The sequence below is a fragment of the Rutilus rutilus genome (genome assembly GCF_951802725.1).
Source record: "Rutilus rutilus genome assembly, chromosome: 16".
NCBI lineage: Eukaryota > Metazoa > Chordata > Actinopteri > Cypriniformes > Leuciscidae > Rutilus > Rutilus rutilus.
Window position 1 is genome coordinate 22,723,865 of NC_140224.1, and position 19,459 is coordinate 22,743,323.

The following is a 19,459-nucleotide window of genomic DNA, read 5'->3' on the forward strand; positions in this document are numbered from 1 at the left end:
AGTAAAGACATCGTTAAAATAGTCCATGTGACTATAGTGATTCAACCTTAATATTATGAAGCGACGAGAATACTTTTTGTGCGCAACCCCCCCCCCCCACGTTGTACATTGTTCACGTTGCAAACACAGTGCAGCGCTTCCGGTTATATGTCAGAATGCCGGCTCAGTATTGGCCGTCTCCTGCGTCAGCATCACACGCATGCGTCGTGGTACTCATGTGAACATATCCCATAATAAGCGTATTGATGGAACCTGATCAGCAAGGAATGTCAGTATTTATAGGCATCAACGTCAAAGTCTTTAATTGCAATTTAAAGTTTGCACTTACATTCTTAACCATACATTTTGTCTTTAACTTACCATTACAAGTGCAATGCATCATCAGTTGTATAATGTATATAGGAGTCATTCTAGGAACACTGGTTATATGGGTGGGTGTTGTTTTTACAGGAAGTGTGTTTGAATGTGTGTCATTCCAGCACTCAGTTTGCTGTCACACCAACTTCAACTCATTTGTTATGTAAAACATCAGACAAACCAGATTATATTGCGTCATTCTAAGATGTTTTGGAGCCTTCATATGGAGGTCTGGAGAAGGACAGAGACATGTGGGGGAATTCAGTTATCATAAAAGTGCCTGTATTTGTTTCATGCACACCATGACAACATGGTAATGCTATTCTGCACAGTGGGGATTTCATTGCTCCATAAAGGCTGGACTGAGCACGCCCAACACTCGTTCCAAACATGTGAGCTCAAACATTCAAATTTGTTATTTAATCAGAATATGCATATACTGCATACAAATGTATATAGTACATGCAGCCTTTCTCAGCAGGCTTGAATAGATAGGAAACGCATTTTTAACAGATAGCATCATGGACATAAACTCCCCTTTAGTGTATCATTTTTATGTAAATATAATTTTGAATTTTGCATGTAACTGGTGTGAGAAATCTGTTAAACAAAACAAAACTCAAACTGAATAGTAATAAAGCAGTGTGCATATCAAATACCAGTATTTTTTAAGACCTCTTAAAATATATGTGGTTGTGTGTGTGTGACCTACACCCTACTGAAAACACCCTAATACAGCTGCCTTTTGTTTGCATGAACACCCAAGTGATTTTTTTATTATCAACACACAGATACACACGTGCCAACTATCCACATGCACACACACATCACAGTTAAGTCTTGAATCCTGATACCTCATCTGGGGAAAGTGTTGAAATTATTTGATTTGAATTCTTGGAAAATCATTTCCCGAACCTAAAAGTTTCCTTTTTTCTTCTTCTTTTTTTTTTTTATCGAGGCAGACAGTGTTGCTTCTCTTTGCTCTATCCTGACAGTACCAGCGTTCAACATCTGAAACATGAAGAGCCTCATATATTTATAAGTGTGTACTTGGCAAGTGATATGCTTTCACATACTGTAGGCCTATACGTATTCATACTGTACCTATGCATGGACCTGTTCTCATGGTACTGGCTGTGTAAATATATTGATTATAATGTAGTTTTCTAAGTACAGTGATGTAGAAGTCATATCAAACACGGGCTGTCATAAAATAGCTTTTGTTTTATCTTGAATCTGTATTTACCTGGGTTTTGATTTGTTTTGTTTAGTTGTCATGTCAGTGCTGTTTTAGTTGAAACCTCCAAGTACACATTTCACAGCTAAATTAAATCATGCCAGACTGATTTAATACACAAAATTAAAATGTTTCCTTCTCAAGGACAGAGCACAATGTGTTTGTGTGCTCAAGGCTGTGTCAAGATTCTTGTTTCAAGCTGTTTCCCACCGCAACTGACCTTATATAACAACTCTTCAGATCCAGAAGGATTCAGCAGAATTAATAAATGACACACTTTTTATTTAGTTCCCCCGTTTAGAAGCGCTCATCAGGGAAATTTAGCTGCGGTCTTTTTATTCATAATCTATCACTAATAGCTCATCAACGGTGCATTGAGACCATGGGTGTTGTGATAGAAATATGGATTTCCCCATTATCTGATATTTTCATTGGATTTGGTGTGAACACGTACTGTAATCCCATCTGTCATAGTGGATTATGATCAGCTGAGAATAATTCAAATATCACTGAGTATCTCTAAAAAGATAAGCAGGATGCATCTGCTTAATGAATATTTGCTAAATTTTTCTACTCAAACACTCAAATATCATTAAATATCTCAAGAAAATAAAGACAGGATGCAACTGAATAATGATTTTTTATTTTCATTTCTTCAAATTTGGATCATCTATTAATAAAACTGCTTGCACAGTAGCAAACTTTTAATTAATCACATCTTGGGCTCTGGTTGTGTGGGATGTTTGGGACTTTACTTAGCTGTACTGTAGTCAGAGCTGTCCCCAGCAAGGATCTGAATCTTACAAAACCTAATTTGGTGAAAGAAAAAAAACAGATAAATAAATCAAATAATGCACAATGATTTCCTTGAGGGTTAATGTTGAATTTGGGTTAGTGTATACAGTATTGATTGTTAGATTTATCTAAAAACTTAAGAATGATATTTCCCGATTTAGATTTTATGCCCCTATTTTGAATTAGGATTTTAGAATGTCCTAAGTTGTATTTTTATTTAAGGACACGGTAGTGTAAACTTTTATTGTTAATGTAATAAACAGGGGTTGGACAATGAAACTGAAAACCTGGTTTTAGACCACAATCATTTATTAGTATGGTGTAGGGCCTCCTTTTGTAGCCAATACAGCATCAGTTTGTCTTGGGAATGACAGATACAAGTCCTTTACAGTGGATGGAGGGATTTTGAGCCATTCCTCTTCCAGAACAGTGGCCAGGTCACTGTGTGATGCTGATGGAGGAAAACGATTCCTGACTCGCTCCTCCAATACCCCAAAATGGCTCAAAAACATTTAGATCTGGTGACTTCACAGGTCACTTTCATGTTCATTAAACCATCCTGTCACAAGTCTTGCTGTGTGTATTTGTAGATTATCATGCTGATACACGGCTTCACCTTCAGGGTACAATGTTTGAACCAGTGGGCGCACATGGTCCTCCAGATTGGTTTGGGAGTACTTGGCATTGACGTGCCCTTCAAGCACAGTAAGGAATGCCATAATATTCCAGCCCAAACCATCACTGATCCAGCCCCATGCTTTACACTGGGCACACAACAGTTCAGGTGTTAAGTCTCTTTGGGGCTTTTCCACACCGTAACTCCCACGGATGTGGGAAAGACAGTGCCCATTGTCCCGGGTCCAAGATTTGTACTGTTGAAGCCGACATTTGGCATTGGCATGACTGACCAAAGGTTTAGCTATAGCATCCCAACTATGAATATTAACTGTGGAGCCCACAACGAACAGATTTGGGGGAAACAGGAGAGGCGAGGTTTGCATTTAATTCTGCAGTGAGTTTGGCAGCTGTGTTTTTTTTTTTTTTTTTTGGATACAATCTGGGTTAGTACCTGGACACCCTTTCAGAAAGCTTCTTCTTGCGTCGACAATTACTCCTGTTGGATGAGGTTCGTACAACGTGGAGGTATGCCGACATTACCCTGGGTACCATAGCTCTCTATACACAAAGACTTGCTGTCCTGGTCGCAGATGAAGCCAGAGAGATGTGCACCAACAATTTCTTCTCTTTTGAACTCTGATATGTCTCCCATTATGTTGTATGGATTGCAATATTAGCTGTGCTATTGCTCTGCTAATCCAACCTTCATACTCTTCTCTTACTGATGGAATGTAAAATCAGTAAAGATTTGGCCACCAGGCCACAAATCTTCCAAAAAAAAAAAAAAAAACCTCCAACACTATATTGGCCAGTGTTTGTTTCATTGTCCAACCCCTGTGTATACATACATACACTACTATTCAAAAGTTTGGGGTCAGTACATTTTTTGTAAAGTAATTAATGCGTTCATTCATCATGGAAGCATTCAATTGATTAAAAGTGACAGTAAAGACATTTTTTTTGTTGCAAAAAAATCTATTTAAAATAAAAGCTGTTTTTTTTTAAACTTTCTACTCATTAAATTTGAAAAAAATTGGTTGCAGTTTCCACAAAAATATTAAGGAACTGTAATAATAGTTAATGAAAAGTTTCTTGAGTAGCAAATCAGCATATTAAAATCATTTCTGGAGAATCTTGTGACATTGAAAACTGGAGTAATGATGCTGAAAATTTTACTTTGCCATCACAGGAATAAATTACATTTTAGTATAAATTACAAAAGAAAACTGTTATTTTGAATTGAATATGACTTTATACTGTATTCTTTGATCAAATAAAAGTAGCCACTGTGAGTAAAATACTTTTTACAAAAACATAAAAAATCTTGGTATTACGGTATTGTTATCCAACATTATAGGTCATTCCAGTAATTTAAATCCAATCCATGTTATGTAATTTCACATCAGACAATATGGTCATAATGGTATGGGTATTTTGTTTCTGTTTTGCGATCTCTTTCAAAGCATGCAGCTGATCTGTAGTGCACATTTTACGTATCACAACAGCACTAATACCTCTAACCCAATTATGTAGTTGTTATACACCCTTCACACACACAAAACCGCAGATTAAAAGATAATACCCGGTATGACTTTTAAAACAATGTGATTTGCAATATGGAAAATGTGCTATTTACAACATTACACAACAATACAACAACAAATATATTCCATCTCTATTTGACATAAAACACTTAATTTAGGATTGAAGTAATTCAATTGATGTTAATTCCTTAATGTTTAATTGTCATAAAAAAGAAAAGAAAAAATCAACCATAATCGATCGTAATTAAACACATTTCACTTTGCTCTATTGGAAGAGTGGTCAACCTGACTCTCTTTATGTGTATGTTTTAAAAAAAAAAATATTTGCTGTTGTGCAAGTATTTATTCAGTACACTAGTTCTGTTTGGCTAGTAGCCCAGGCCTTTCATGGACAGTGGTTTGGATTTGTCTGTGTGCTTGTTCAGAGATGTGTTTTCTATTTTATATTCTATTCTCTCTGCTGTGTAGATAGTCAGGTAGTTACACGTCCATGTTTCCTGCATTATACTGGTGCACACTAATTTGCACTCATGCGTTAGTTATCGATCAAATTAGTGCGTAATTGCAGGTAATTATAGACACTCAGCAGCAGTTAGAACAGAACACTCTGTACTGTATAGTGCAGTGAACGTTCAGGACTCTCAAGGTGAATGAGAGCTAGAGCTTGTGATCCTCTGCCAAAATGAAGATGCAGAAGCTCTTCCGTTCATCAGGCTGACAAAATTGATGAACTGTTCATTGTCAAAGGTGTGTTGATACCTAACAGTGTTGTTTTCTGCATCATTTGCAGGATGCAATATTGTAATACTGTGTTTATGATGAGGTAGTCAATCTCAAAGCTATCCACAAGTTAATATATTTTAAATGTACTAAATTGGAACTTCATCGTTACAAATGTGTAATAATTACAAATATATTTAAATACATGACATACAAGTTTCAATAAAATGATAGTAATATTTTGGTAACACTTTATTTTAATGTGTCGTTGTTACACGTTACATGCATTTACTATAGTAATAAATATAAATTGGGCATAATTACATGCAACTAACCAAACCTTCATCCTACCCTCACCTTATAGTAAGGAGTCGGACATGTAGTTAATTACTATTACTACTTAAATGTATAAATACAATGTAACAGGGACACATTAAAACACTTTTTTTTCTTCATATTTTTTTTATTTTTTAGTTTACACATGAAATAACATATAAAGATGTATTGAAGTCCTACTTAATTGGGTTAAAAAAGCACTCTTAAGTTCAAGTAATTGCATGTAATATAAATCATGCACTTTCATTTAATAGTAAGTTTACTAACACGCAATTGTCTGAAAACATTATATTCAGTTTGCAATCAAGTATAATCTTTTAAAGTATGTTATTTCCATAATAAGTAGTTTTTAAAAGTGTGCTAAAGTGTATTTTTGTACCCTTCATAAGGGAGTTTTGTTTGAGGCATTTATTTTTTAACACGTCCACAAACAGATTTGATACAGGTTGTTTGGTATGTCTGTCATTTGTGTATTTTATTTATTTATTCATCAGTAATAATTTATTACTTCATATTTATTTATCGTGGCATATAAAAACAAACTGTGATTGGTTGTTTGACTTTTTGTTCAGATGGTCCCCTGTCTGTGATTGGCTGGTTTTTGGCTAGATGAAGCTGCAAGTTAAAATTCCGGCTCCATGATGAGATGTTGAGGAGATTAGACAATAAAATAATAAATATTTAATAATTAATGTTATCTGTACAATAAAAGCCCGAGTTTGCAGAATAACATCCATGAACAAAAAATAATTGTCTGCATTCAAACATTTTATGTTTAAAAATTTATATTAGTTGTGATTTAGTAGATTTTTCATCACAATCAAAGATTTCCCAGTTTTCCAAAATTCGTCTTTTTTGAAGCTGCTGTCACATATAGCCACTTTTTCCAGCGTCGGGCCGATCGGTCCTAAGAATGGTCAGTTATATTTCCACTTCAGCTTGGATCGGCACGGCACTCAGAGATGGGGAACTTGAGTGTTGCCTTTGAGCAAAGTAACACAAGTTAATAATAATGAAACGGTAAAACAACGGTTTGAGAACGGTTTGGCCCGATGGAAAAGTGGCTTATGTGAACTCATGGGATGCCTAAAGAGTACACAATATTCAAAATAAAAATAAAATAATAATTAAAGGCAGGTGTGACATCAGTAGCCTGTCTGCTGGATTATTGTTGAAAGTCTGATTTTAGGCTGTGAAGATGCAACCCCCCTCATGTAGAGGAACAGCAGACCCTCTCCAGCCATGCAGCCAACTCCCTAAAAGCATGCGAACCAGCGCCATTTTAGTTTGCCAGAGAATTTAGTTGGAACACTGGAGCTAGCTAGTATTGGCTTTGACGGTGTGTAGAGGGGTTATATTACCCTTCAGGAATAAAACGCTTCCCTCTGTTGATGTGAGTCCTGCCAATTGCATGTCACTGGTGCTAGCTTTCGCAATTCTTTGGCCTTGAGGAAAGAGATTTACACTTGTAATTCCACCGATAGCTTTAACTCTTTCACCGATTGCTTCCCAGATTGTTGTCTATCTTAGGTTTTCAGTGTCTCAGGTAGGAAATGTGTGCAAAGGAATTGCTTTTGCCCTCAGTGTAACCCGTTTTATTATCTTGTTTACTTGCTCTTCTTTCATTGCAAAGTTTAGGTTTCAGAGAGTCAGACATATTGAGAATTTCCATCCAGGGATTTGATTTCAAGTCCAATATCAATATACTGAAGTTTCCAGGATCACTCACCCTCCCGATTACTCTTGTTTGCCCTCCTTCCCTATTCTATAGTCTGCTTATCTTCCTCCGCCATCATTTTTCCATGTTCCATTTCTTCTAGCCCAACCCATCCCCTTTTTAGTGCTGCTTGTATAACCTCCTCAGCTGGGATATTTGATTTCATTTTTATTTATCTGCTTTTTTGTAAGCCAAAATCATACTTCCAGTGTCTATAATCTTCCATCTTTTCAGTCATCATACAGCATGTATGTGGTCTGACATTCATAGGAGCTTAAGCACCCAAAGTGTTTATTCCCAAAGTGCTGATGGGGTGTCCATCTGGAGCACTTAACCTCAGGGAGGGATGTTCCAGGAATTGTTCTGGTAAAACATGAAAACATCCTTCAAAATTAGAACTAGCATTATAACTTGCACACTTTCAGATCAGCAAGGACTGTGGCATGTGTTTGATCATGAGAGCAGTGTTGCTTGCAGACATTCCTTTGCTCCTCTTATTCAGGTGTTGTTTTCTGTCTCCAGCTGAGCTAAATATACTGGCAGGGTGAAAGACATACCCTGCCCAATGTTGAGGACTTCTTATCACTGCACGGTTTGGGTTACATACTTTAGTAGTTGATGGGCAAAAGTGTGCTTAGGGCAGAGGTTTTTGAACTGGGGTCCATGGACCCCCGAGGACTGCAATGGACCCCAGAGGGCTGCAATGGACCCCCGAGGACTGCAATGGACCCCCGAGGGCTGCAATGGAATGCTTGGGAGTCCACAGAAAAACAAAAACAAAGATTATACTAAATGTATTTTAAGGCTGTCAAAGTTACAGTATTAAGATATTAGTTAAATGTTTAATGCAATAATTAAACACATTTATTAAACTGGATTTTATTACCATTTCTTTCCGCTGTCTAAAAACGGGATTAATCACGACTATTTAGCAGTATTAGTCAGAAACCATTTTTTAATTATACATTTATACAAAATATAATCCACTCTCAACTCAATACAAAGAAAATATTCTACAGAGAATATTTAATCATTCTTATTTGTCCCATAATTGGCTATATTTGGCTTAAATTACTTTGACTTAATTTAATTGTTTATATTTAATTTTCAAACATGCTGTCTCTATAATATCAATCCCACGTAATATTTTTCCCACACAGTATAAATGTATCTTTAACATAGATGCTTTTATATTTTAGGAAGGGGGTTCCTCGCAAGGGGATCACCACGTCTGGGAGTCCCTGACAACAAAAACTTCAAATTTCCCAGCAAAAATCCCCCTCAAAATATATAATAATAACAAAATAGCCCAAATAGCTTATAGTCTGTTAGAAGTATCTTATGAAAGTGACTAGGATATTTGAATCAGTAATTTAGTTTTTTTAATAAGATGCATGTCTATTATTCGTCAAATTCATTTAAATAAAGCAGCCATGGCTTCTATTGGAATATCAATCTTGCTTGATGAAAAAAGGAAGGGCAATGCTGTTTTCAGTCTTGCCCTGGGTGTGTGCTGTCCTCTTGTCTTACAGGTTATCTTTGAGACCGTTTGTGCTTTTAGGAGGAAGTTTTAATATGTTTGGAACAGAATTCACACATTGTCACACCCGATATGCTTATAACCTAGCTAACCTTCCATATCATGGACACCAACCAATCACTCTTGAGCAGATGCGGAAAATATGCCTGCTATTTCCTGACCAACATTCCTATGTTATTGTTTGGATTTTTACTACGAGCGGAACATTAGAATGCATTGTGTTGTGCTAAGTAACACGCAAATTAGTACACGTGTACGTATTTGTGTGTGTGTGTGACAGAGAGCAAGAGGAGGTTCTGTTTTCTGAGTGCTAACACTGTTAAGCTCTTATGTAATAACCAAGTGAGGTCATATAAAATGGGATCTTACAGAGGCAAGCCGATGACTGTTAGATGCTCAGAGACAATAGGATGCATACTATATATTACTGGAAATGTAGCAGTTTTACTGCTCAGAAGTTGCTCTTTTCATATTTAACTTTGTTTCAGCATGGTGTTTCCCCTGTTATTCCTTAAAAATACACAGACAAAAATGAGGCAATTGCTGACAAACATAAAGAATATAGAGCTATAAAATGAGTATGGATAGCATAGTCCAGATTTGATTTTGAGTTTGTACTGCATTATAACGATACAACAAATGTTAATTTAACAACATACTGTAAGATATAACATATAACCCTAATGTACATGACTGATAAAAAAATAGGAAACAAATTATTTAAATAAATAGAAAAACATCAAGTGTTACATTTCCCTGTAAATGTGTTAGTTTACATCATATATACTATGGAAACTTACTATTAACCAATTAGCAGGTTTTTACCGTGGCATTTTTACAGTCCTTTACCATTAAAATTACGATAGCAGACAAATACTCAAGAAAGAGGTACATTTCTTTTGATTATTCACAATGAGACATCTCAGCTCTGGACAGACAGAAAGAAAATCCATGGGAGAGAAGGAAATTCCACAGTTATCATTTACCTCAGAGGAGGTGGAAAATGGATCGGCCCTGAGAATGATGTCATCGGAGCGTGTCTGTGTGTATTGTGTTCCTGATGTGGTTCCTGTTTTAGTGGAAAAAGGACTGTGAGAAAAGGAAAGAGAGTGCGGGGAGAGATGGAGAGAGTCAGTGAGGGAGAGGGGAAAATTAGGGGAAGGTTGCGTTTCATTTTGTTTTGTCCTGTCCACTCATGCACCTGCCCAGTCTCCTATCTCCATGTGACTTGATGATGTCATGGTGTGCTGATACTGATTAGACACACACAACAATTACTTCACATAAACACATGGACACACACCCAAATGTGTGATTTGGGTTGTAATTATGGATTTTTATTGACAACTAGTGTGTTTCAGTATAATATCAGTGAAATATAATGATTCTCAGTACAATTTTCATTACCATATGCTATTGAATACTATTCTCTATTTAAAAAGATAAATATAAAAAATAACTGAGCCGATGAAATTTAGTCTATTCAATAATCATAAATATTTTTTAGATAATTATTTAATAGTTTGATTTTTCCTTGTTAATATTTTATATTAGATATTAGTTTATTAGAGGACATTCCAGTTTAAAAACTTGATTCAGCTTGCAAGAGGCTATCAGAGACAGTACACAGAAGCACCAACAGGGTTCGGGTTTTTCACATATTAATTTGACTTGAGTGAATGAAACATTTTGGGCAATTTATGTTATCATTAAAGTTTAGCCCTCTGTAGCTTTAACTGTATTGTCTCTCTCTCTCTTTCTGCAGTTTGTGGATGTGACTTGGCTCAGGGAGGCTTTTTTGTGCGACAAGGCGAGTATATCTGCACTCTGGATTATCAGCGACTCTATGGCACCCGCTGCTTCAGTTGTGAAGAGTTCATTGAAGGGGAAGTTGTGTCCGCCCTGGGCAAGACATACCATCCACGCTGCTTTGTTTGTGCCGTCTGCAAGTAAGACTCGCATGCATTCACTAGCAAACACTAGCATACATTCACTATTGGTACATTTAACAATTTGGGTAAGGTAAGGCATCAGTAACCAGACCTCAAAATGTTATTCGCAAAGCTTATTCAATATCAAATGTATGTGTGTATGTGTATATGTAATCTTGCAGCCAGTAAGTCATTCATTCATTCAATTTATTGCAAACAGCTGAATCATTCTGGAATGAAGTAAATGTCTCTCTTTATGAAAGGGCCATTGAACCATTGGTTCACCCGATTAGTTGAAAACGCAGATTCTTTTTCGTTGGCAAAGTTGAGCAAAAAGAGGCAATATTGTGTCTAAAAATAACACAATATCAGCTTATTGAAATGTTGAATAAAATCAGTATCACATTTGCACTCGTGTTAATCAGAAAAAAAAACAGCACTCGATACTTGCTTAACTATATCATTTCTAAAGGTTCTGAATTTTATAGTTGGCCAGTCTTGTTACTGAGGGACGGGAAGGAAAGGGCACCCATCAGCTTTCAGTAAGAATATGAAGTGAATGCTCCGCTCCCAGGCCACTTATTTCCAGAGTGGTGTAGGGTGTCCCTCAGTCTCTGAATGGATGTTGTGTATGTGCATGTGACATGTTGCTCAGGAAGAGTCCCTCCTACATTTCCATAGCGATGCATGCTTCTGTGGACACTGTGTACCCAATTGATATCTTGGGTGCGACTGAATCTTAAATCACCTTCTAAATATCTAATTTGTAGTTACGCTGGATGACTCTGTACAGCCTATTCCAACACTTAGTGTTTCTATGTTTGCCAGTTAGAAATGATTGTTACTGCTATTAATATAACTTTAATGGCAAGCTAGTAGGTGTGAACAGAGGTCTGCAAAGTAGCTCTTTCTTTTGAATGATGGCTTTTTTTTACAAAGCAAATTGAGCCAACAACCACATGAACAGAGTATTCATTGTTAAACCAAGAAAAACAGGCAATCAACATCCATCACAAAGAGTTTGGCATTACATTGGCTGGCACATCAGGTTTCAATTCAAAATCAGGCAATGGTGTGTTAATAGGATTCAAACATTCACTCTTCCATTGGGTGATGAGAGCTATAGAGATCATGATCAACATACCGTGATATCATCAGCTTTCAAACCGAACTATCAGCCAGATATGATTGAACCTGTGCCATCAAGCCTCTCTTATGAAGGCCTGCTTCACTCAACCAAGAGGTCTTATTCCTGCCCTATTCATTGTAGCACAAACATAAAGCTTGTGAAACACAAATGAGATGTTGGGTTGAATATTTTATTTTCATACACTGTAAATAATAATACTTAGACTATTACTATTAAGCTTGTTAATGTGTGCATGCTAGGGCAGGGATCTTTACCAGTTTTCTTAGTACAAACAAATGCTAATGCTACAGTAGATATTCATAAAAAAAATCTTTCTGGTGTTAATATTCTTACTTAATTCAGTTAAGTTTTAGCTACACAATGTATTTGAATAGTTTATACTGTAGTTATTCAGTATTATAGTTATTATACTTATTTAAAATTATAGTTATTTTAATATAGGTGTTTAAAAGTGTACAATCAAACTGATTGTGCTGTCAATCTCCAAAAATGACAAAAAAGCACCATAAATGTAGTCCAAAAGTATGTGGCTTTATATGTGACATTGTATACTTCTATAAGTCTCCTGAATTATTATTTTGAGTGAAGAACGGTCTGAAATTGTTATAATTTTTCTCTAAAAACCCTCCCCACAGCTATGAAATCTCTTTTATTTCATGCAGAGACATGTTGCAGCGGGTCTGACAGCAATACTGTTTGTCATGTGTGTAATAACTAGCTGTGATATGGCAGTTTGAATATGCAAATGTACAAATAAGTTACAGTAGGCCTGTTATTGCTACTGAGTACAGGTTTAGAGGACGTGAAATGTAGTGCGCATGTCTTTTTGCTTTCTTTTATGCTGCTTTTTTGTAACTTGTGGAGCTCGACAACATCTGTCCCCATTGCTTTTCGTTGAACGGAAAACAAAACTTTTGAGTATATAGAAATTTTCTTTTTTTATGAAATGAATTTTTTTGGACAAACTGTCTATCCCTTTAAGAATGCACCTGCCTTTGCTTATGCTTAGTTATTTGATTAATTTTAAAAGATTAACAAAGCAGTGTTTGTCTCGTGACAATTTTTGCAAACTGCTAATATGCTGAAATGTTTCGTTTTGTCACCCTGTTGTGCGTTTTTCACATTTATATTGTAGTGCCCCTACATCTGAGCCTAATTTAAAATGGTTTACTAAAAACTAGTTTAAAATTCATCCTCATATGAAAGTGACTTTATAACCTTGGTAAATGACGAGGTGACTGTGTGTATTTCTGGCAGGCAGCCGTTTCCAGCTGGGGACCGCGTGACGTTTAATGGGAAGGAGTGCATTTGTGAGAAATGCACTCAGCCTGTGCCAGTCAACAGCACGGCACCCCCACAGGCTGTGTACAGTAAGTTCTCTGTTTTTGCATTGCTATCTGTTTCCATTATATGTAGCATGCACTCTCTTACCCATTCATTTCCTAAATGTCTGCAATGACAGCTCTCTCTGGCGTTTCATTAGTCCTACACTACACTTTTGTCTCGCTCTCTCTGCAGATTGCTGTGGCTGTGGAAAGGAGTTTAAAAATGAGCAGTCTCTGGTGGCGTTGGACAAGCACTGGCACCTTGGCTGCTTCAAGTGCAAAGTGTGCAATAAAGTGCTTAATGCCGAATATATCAGCAAGTTAGTCCCACTATTCCTGTTCATGTGTGTGCGAATGTGTAGATGGATGCTTGTGTGTCTTTTATCAATCGTAGTAATGTGATATGAAAGCCCGCTGAACCCACTGGAATGACTCAACGTTATTGATGTGCTATAATATGGAAGAACAGTGTGGGATTTCTCAAGGCCAGAGAGCAAACAGAGACTTGTCACCATCTTCGAGTTCAAGTGAATTACATCTACTGTAATGTGTGTTGATGTTCTGTAGGGATGGGATCCCGTATTGTGAGGCAGACTACCACGCCATGTTCGGCATCCAGTGTGAAACCTGCAAGAAATACATCACTGGAAAAGTACTTGAGGTTTGAAGGAAATCTTTACTATTTGGCAGTGATCATTTAATGAATGGATTCCTTAATGGATGAAAGTAGATGAATGAATGAATTATATTGTTAACATTTGTTTAAACTCAACATGAAATCAAAATGGACCCCATTTTCTTCTTTAAAGACCAGAAAATTGGAAGATGGAAACGTTCTTATTAAAATAAAAAGTGTTATGTATTATTGTAGTATTTATTAATATTTTGAATTGGCTTTTATTTAAAATTTTTTTTAGATGGTTTCATTTTAATTTTGTTTTAAGTTTGAGTAATGTTATGTGCTTTTGTCTTTTTTCTAGTTTAAAACTATTTCTGTTTAGCTTAATTTTTATTTCAGTTTTTCAGTACTTTATTAGTTCTATATTTATTTCAGATAGTTGCCAATTGAATTTTCGCTTACGTTTTTTAAGATTACGTTTTTCATCTACAGTAATATATATATTTTATTTTATTTCAATGAAGGAAAATCACTTTTAATAGTTTTGTTAACAATAACAACTCGGTTTTGTGTGGGATATATTAAAAGGCTCATCCAATTTTTTAATTAGCCAATAGGCTTTAGTTATATTACAGACATGTATCAAGGGGAGGGACACTCATTCTAGAGAACATTTGATTGGACAAAAATCTGCCTAGTACAGGATGAGTCATCAATATTTTTGGTCTATTTTCCCAGAAGAGACAGACTTCAAATGTCTCTTCTGGAAATTTCAAATATGCTAAATTTCTTAAATTAATTTTGTCAGCTTTAGGAGTTCACTAATATAGATTATCTCAAAGCCTCAAAGTTATGTTGTGATTCTGGCCACTTTTCATGTTCCAATCAAATCCCAGTAAATATAATCAAGTCCTGCGATACACTTTTCTAATCAAGTATTATGTTTCTCTCAGAAATACCAAGTAAAATGGGTTGCAAATGCTGTTTCATGTTGATTTTAGCATTGTTGCCCCTAAGATTTGTTTGCGTTTATCATATATTTTCTTTGAGTGTGTGTGTGAAAGGCTTTTATTCTCATCTGAGAGCTGGTACTCTATAATCGCAGTGGTCAAGCTGAGTGGGTGCTTACTAAGAGAATCTAAGACAGTAATTTCACAACCTCTCTAAAGCCTAATTATAGTATTGAACAATCTCCTCATATTGCATCTCCCTTTCACTTTTTCTGTTTTGTTCACTCTCTTTTGTTCTTACATGCAAACTCTTCCTCGTTTCTCTTTAAACAGCTATTTTGTTACACCCTAACAAGCCCCCTATTGATGTAGTTGTTCTTTGTATCTGCTTAGTTTCCCATTGGGTGGTCTTATATGGCTAAATATTGCTTGTAAATAAAACAAGTTATGTGTGCATTATCATATGTCACATACATAAAGATCTACAGATTTGTGTTCCTTAGAGCTCTATAAATCTGTGTGTGTTTATGTGTTTGTTAGATATTTGTCAGAAGTTGCACACTGTTGCTTTAGTGAGACTGTCCCATTGGCACTGCTACCGTAACCCAGAATTAGATTGTGTGACATCATAGTTTAGGATGGTATTTTTAACTACACAACTGTCGTGCCAAGTGCTTTAAGGTGATGTGAAATAAATGAAGTCATGCAAATGGTATCTTGGCATACTCTTTTGCCTTTGGCACATTTTTTTACATGAACTGAAGACTAGCTGATACAGGTATCCTTATGTTAGCAAGTTTAATTAGCCCACCTTTCAGGAGTATTGCCAGTTTACAAGCTTAGACACCATCAGGGCATTGAGGGAATCAAAGGTAAAGGTTTTTATTGTGTATTTTTAAACAGTTTGTTCCATTTGTATAACTGCTCCGATGGAAACAGAAAGAGAAAAAACAGAGTGTGTTTTTTTAAGGCCCAATTTAGTCTTTAGCACTGATTGAGAATTGTATCTGAACCTGAAATGTCATGACATTTCCAGTGGCAGGACTCAAGCTGTGTTTAAAGAGGATGGCCTTAGAGGTGGAGGGGGCTGAGTAGATTTTCCTGTGCAGGTTATGATGCACGTGAAATTAAATCAACATCTGTGTTGAACACTAAAAGCAGCGCGACGCAGCATGCTGAACTTTTCCGATAGATGAGAATAGATTAGGAAAATATAAAAGATGAAATAGATTTGACAAATCTGTACTCTAGAACAGTCTAGAACTATTTACCTCATAAACTAAAACTAACCTGGAAAAGATTTACAAAAATTACAAAACTACAGCCCGACAGAGGTCTTAGAAACACTATAATGATTAATTATCATATTAATTAATAGAAATCTAGAGAAAATTTAAGGACAAGACATTATCTTGTTATTTTTGTTGTTGATGATATTGAAATATGAGACCATACCGTTCATTTATGGCATATTATCTTTCTGTTTGTCTTTCAGTCTGGGTCATATTTCACCTTAGGGTCAAAATGAACTAAAATATTATATTTTACATTTAGAAAATGAAGATTCTTTTCTTTTCAATTTGCCATTGTTTATGAAAAAAACAATGATAAAACCAGTACAAATTCAAATACTACCGTGATATATATTTGCACTTTACAAATGTACTTTAAAATGTCATGCAATGCATATTTTTCGGTGTTACAGAACTGAGAATGAGATTTTTTTAGTATAGTACAGTAATACTAAAGCCTGCTGAGGCAGAGCCACTTGAGCAATATGGGAAGTCATTTGTGTATAGTGGTCTTGTCAAAGTTTAAAATGAAATTAATGTGACCATAAGAAGTAAAGTGTGGCAGCTTTCCACCGCCAGCTCCTCTTTCTGTGTTCCCTCTACTGTTCAAACACATATAGTGCAAACAAGTTTTTTTCTCTCCTATTAGCATTTGAACATTATTAGATAACTGTAATTATTTGTGGAGTAAATCAATTAATTACATTGCCAGAATGATTATGGCAAATTTAGTCTTAATATTCTCTCCATGTGATTAAATACATATTACTTTGAGTTATATGTTTTGTGTATAAATTAACCCTTGAATGCATAAATGTTTTGCTAATCATTATTACACATTCAGGTCTTTAGCGACCCGGATCTATCTATCTGTTGCAATAATGTGGGTGGTGTGGCGCAATGGATAAGACACATGCCTTTGGTGTGAGAGACCCGGGTTCGAATCCACTGTGAGACACCAATGTGTCCCTGAGCAAGACACTTAACCCCTAGTTGCTCCAGAGGCGTGCGACCTCTGACATATATAGCAATTGTAAGTCGCTTTGGATAAAAGCGTCAGCTAAATGAATAAATGTAAATGTAAAATGTAAATGTAATGTAAAACTCCTGATAATAAAGTAACAATTACAGAAGAATAAAATAAAGCATATTTTGTTACCTTTTGGAGCTTGGAAGGGTTCAGTTCGAGCAGATGTTTTATACCATCATCACTGTCCTCATCAGAGCTCATTTCCCAGTACATTCAACATCTGGTTCATATTTGCGATCTCAAACTTATTCTCAAAACTATCATTTTCAACATCTTCAAAATCAGTATTTTGATCACTGACAGCTTCTTCACCAGATCCATCATCAAGTGACAGTGACACTAATATTTGATTGCATTCAGTACTTGCTCTGCAGTAAATCGCTGGCTGAGCCATTTCAAGTTTTGCTGATGATTCTTCCTATTCTTTTGTTTTCTGCCTGCTGTAACTACAAATGAAACATCACTTCATCATTGTGTATCAGACATCGCCACCTTGTGGAATAAAGATTAATTGCACTTATTCAGTCATCAAAGATGAAATTATTGTTGTGCAGAAAAAATATACTTACACTGTTACACACCTCGGGTCGTTAGCGACCCTATACAATTTTTACAAAAAATTAATGGGTAAAACAGGCATTCTTGTATAATTTTATTATTTATTTCTTGTTAAATTGTTCATAATTAAGTGATTAAGGAATACTAAGAAGGTTGATGTTTATTTCTTTTTACAAATATGAGGAGTTGGGTAGTGAATGACGCCCCGGGTCACTGAAGACCCGGGGTATGCGTTTAAGGGTTAATTCATAATTTCCTGCAGTGGAATTGAATGACTGATATGTGCTCTCTGTTTATCTTTTGCAGGCTGGAGAAAAGCACTACCATCCCACATGTGCCAGATGTGCACGCTGTGAGCAGATGTTTGGGGAGGGCGAGGAGATGTACCTGCAAGGTAACTTAAATTTCATCAAATCTACATGATGAAAAGGTTTGATTCTGATGCTGAAATTTTATTCACACAAATCCTACAATACAATAAAACTCTTTTTACATGTAACATTCAAAACAAAAAACTCTATAATAGTATCCAAGTATGTACATGAAGTGCTTGAATGAAACAAATAAAAAAAATTCTCTATATACTGTATATATATATATATATATATATATATATATGTATATATATACTGTATATATATATATATATACAGTACCAGTCAAAAGTTTGGAAACGTTACTATTTTTAATGTTTTTGAAAGAAGTCTCTTATGCTCATCAAGCCTGCAGTTAAAAAACAAAACAAAAAACAAAAAAAAAACAGTAATATTATGAAATATTTTTACAATTTAAAATAATGGTCCTTTTTTTTAATATACTTTAAAATGTAATTTATTTTTGTGATGCAAAGCTGAATTTTCATCAGCAAGTACTCCAGTCTTTGGTGTCTTATGATCCTTCAGAAATCATTCTAATATGCTGATTTATGATCAATGTTGGAAACAGTTGTGCTGCTTAATATATTTTTTTATAACCTGAGATACTTTTTTCAGGATTATTTGATGAATAAAAAGTGAATAAATGCTGTTTTTATGAATAAATGCTGTTAACGGTTTACTCATCAATGAATCCTGAAAAAAGTATTCCAAAAAAATATATTAAACAGCACAACTGTTTCCATCATTGATAATAACTGAGTATCAAATCATCATATTAGAATGATTTCTGAAGGATCATAAGACACCAAAGACTGGAGTACTTGCTGATAAAAATTCAGCTTTGCATCACAAAAATAAATTACATTTTAAAATATATTAAAAAAGAGAACCATTATTTTAAATTGTAATAATATTTCATAATATTACTGTTTTTTTTTTTGTTTTTTTGTTTTTTTTACTGCAGGCTTGATGAGCATAAGAGACTTCCATCAAAAACATTAAAAATAGTAATGTTTCCAAACTTTTGACTGGTACTGTATATAGATGTCTGGACACTAGTCAATTTGGATCACAAATAATTAATCTGATGGATGGAGCCTAAGTCTCATGAGTGACTTCATCTCTGTGCCTCCCAAATCAGCTTGTAATGTAATGTAATGTTATTCATTAAAAAAATTAAGATAATTGATTAGTTGTGGAGATTTAATTTGATGATTTGTGTCAGAATGCTGCAATAAACATTTTTATCTACAAAGTTCTCTAATTTTAGACCATGAAACCAGACAGACAGACAGTGCAGACACAGCTGGGGTATATTGATGAGGATTTTTGAATCATTTTTATATATGTATTAGTGTACTTG

The 19,459-nt window shown here is 35.3% G+C and overlaps 1 protein-coding gene across 7 annotated transcripts in view; it reads left to right on the top strand.

The window, feature by feature from the left end:
- Positions 1–19,459, top strand: part of ablim2 (actin binding LIM protein family, member 2) — a 70,261-nt gene that overhangs the window by 21,940 nt on the left and 28,862 nt on the right. For all 7 annotated transcript variants that reach the window (XR_014630070.1, XR_014630071.1, XR_014630072.1 and 4 more), the window contains exons 3-7: positions 10,630–10,813; positions 13,203–13,315; positions 13,464–13,590; positions 13,838–13,931; positions 18,026–18,113. Coding sequence is in view for 3 of the 7 variants with exons in the window: in XM_084433675.1 (XP_084289801.1) it covers positions 10,630–10,813; positions 13,203–13,315; positions 13,464–13,590; positions 13,838–13,931; positions 18,026–18,113 (606 nt within the window). In the remaining 4 variants the exon portion in view is untranslated. The remainder of the gene's footprint in view (positions 1–10,629; positions 10,814–13,202; positions 13,316–13,463; positions 13,591–13,837; positions 13,932–18,025; positions 18,114–19,459) is intronic.